Source organism: Lotus japonicus, chromosome 1 (genome assembly GCF_012489685.1).
Source record: "Lotus japonicus ecotype B-129 chromosome 1, LjGifu_v1.2".
Lineage (NCBI taxonomy): Eukaryota > Viridiplantae > Streptophyta > Magnoliopsida > Fabales > Fabaceae > Lotus > Lotus japonicus.
The window spans coordinates 67,635,029-67,636,676 of NC_080041.1; the positions used below are offsets into that span (position 1 = coordinate 67,635,029).

Genomic DNA, 1,648 nt, shown 5'->3' on the forward strand with positions numbered 1-1,648 from the left:
TGTACGCCTTATTTTATCTCTTGCCGTGGTCATCTCACTTCAAGCAGATTCCAGGGTTCGATTACTCTCTTACTTTCAGTCCTGTTGTCAAAGCTACTACTGTACGCCTTATTTTATCTCTTGCCGTGCTTAATGATTGGCAGCTTCATTAGTTGGATGTCAAAAATGCTTTCCTTCATGGTCATCTCACTGAAACTGTTTATATGGAGCAGCCTCCTGGATTTGTTGATCCTTGTTTCCCGACTCATGTGTGTCGGTTGAACAAGGCTCTCTACGGCCTCAAACAGGCGTCTCGTGCTTGGTTTCAGCGCTTGAGCTCTTTTCTCATGCGTTATGGTTTTTCGTGTAGTCGGGCTGATCCTTCATTTTTCTTTTTCTACACAGGACGTATTACTCTTTATCTTCTTGTCTATGTGGATGACATCATTCTTACTGGTAGTGATCCCTCTCTGCTGACCCAGTTTATTGCTCGCCTTAATGTTGAGTTCGCCATTAAATATCTGGGTAAGCTTGGCTATTTTCTTGGTCTTGAGATCACTTATACTGCTGATGGTTTATTCTTGGGACAAGCCAAATATGCACATGATTTGCTTTCCCGTGCTATGATGCTTGAGGCCAGTCATGTTTCTACACCCTTGGCTGCCGGATCTCATCTTGTCAGTTCCGGTGATGCTTACTCAGATCCAACACACTATCGTTCTTTGGTTGGAGCCTTGCAGTACTTGACTATTACTCGTCCTGACTTGTCATATGTTGTTAACACGGTTAGTCAGTTTCTTCAAACTCCAACTGTGGATCATTTTCAGGCTATCAAACGAATTCTCCGTTATGTTTGTGGCACACAACACTTTGGTCTTACGTTTCGTCGTACTTCTTCCCCCACTGTTCTTGGTTATAGTGATGCTGATTGGGCTCGCTGCACTGACACTCGCCGCTCTACTTATGGCTACGCTATTTTTCTTGGTGATAACCTTTTGTCTTGGAGTGCCAAGAAACAACCTACTGTTGCTCGCTCTAGTTGTGAATCTGAGTACCGGGCAATGGCCAATACTGCGTCTGAGTTAGTTTGGTTGCTTAATCTTCTTCACGAGCTTCGTATTCCGTTATCCGCGCCTCCTCTTCTTCTTAGTGACAACCAGAGTGCCTTGTTTATCGCTCAGAATCATGTTGCTCATAAGCATGCCAAACACATTGACTTGGATTGTCATTTCGTTCGTGAGCTGGTTTCCTCTGGTCGTTTAGCTGTTCGCCATGTTCCCACTTCTCTCCAGCTTGCTGATATTTTCACTAAGGCGTTGCCTCGTCCGTTGTTTGACCTTTTTAGATCCAAGCTTCGAGTTGGTCCTAATCCAACGCTAAGCTTGACGGGGGGGTGTTAGGGATAAATAGACATACTATCCTATGAGATATTTTCTTTATTTATTATTTTCTTTATTTTGTAATATGCCTCAGAATATTCTTAACATATTCTGTCATTTTATTATTATAAATAATATTGTCTACCTCACACACAATTTGTGGTGAGAGTATCCAATCTTACATATATATATATATAGTTATAGTATCGTTAAATTGTATCTAAGTTTTATTTTTGTCAAATGGTATTGCTATGGTTATAGTTTTGAAGTAGATTCTTACATGGCTGAAT

The 1,648-nt window shown here is 41.4% G+C and overlaps 1 protein-coding gene across 1 annotated transcript; it reads left to right on the top strand.

Annotated features, from left to right (window-relative positions):
- Window positions 1-203: 203 nt before the first annotated feature.
- LOC130743630 (uncharacterized mitochondrial protein AtMg00810-like) lies at window positions 204-1,379 on the top strand. The gene has a single exon (XM_057595866.1). The coding sequence runs from the start codon at window positions 204-206 to the stop codon at window positions 1,377-1,379; it is 1,176 nt and encodes a 391-aa protein (XP_057451849.1).
- The last annotated feature ends 269 nt before the right edge of the window (window positions 1,380-1,648 follow it).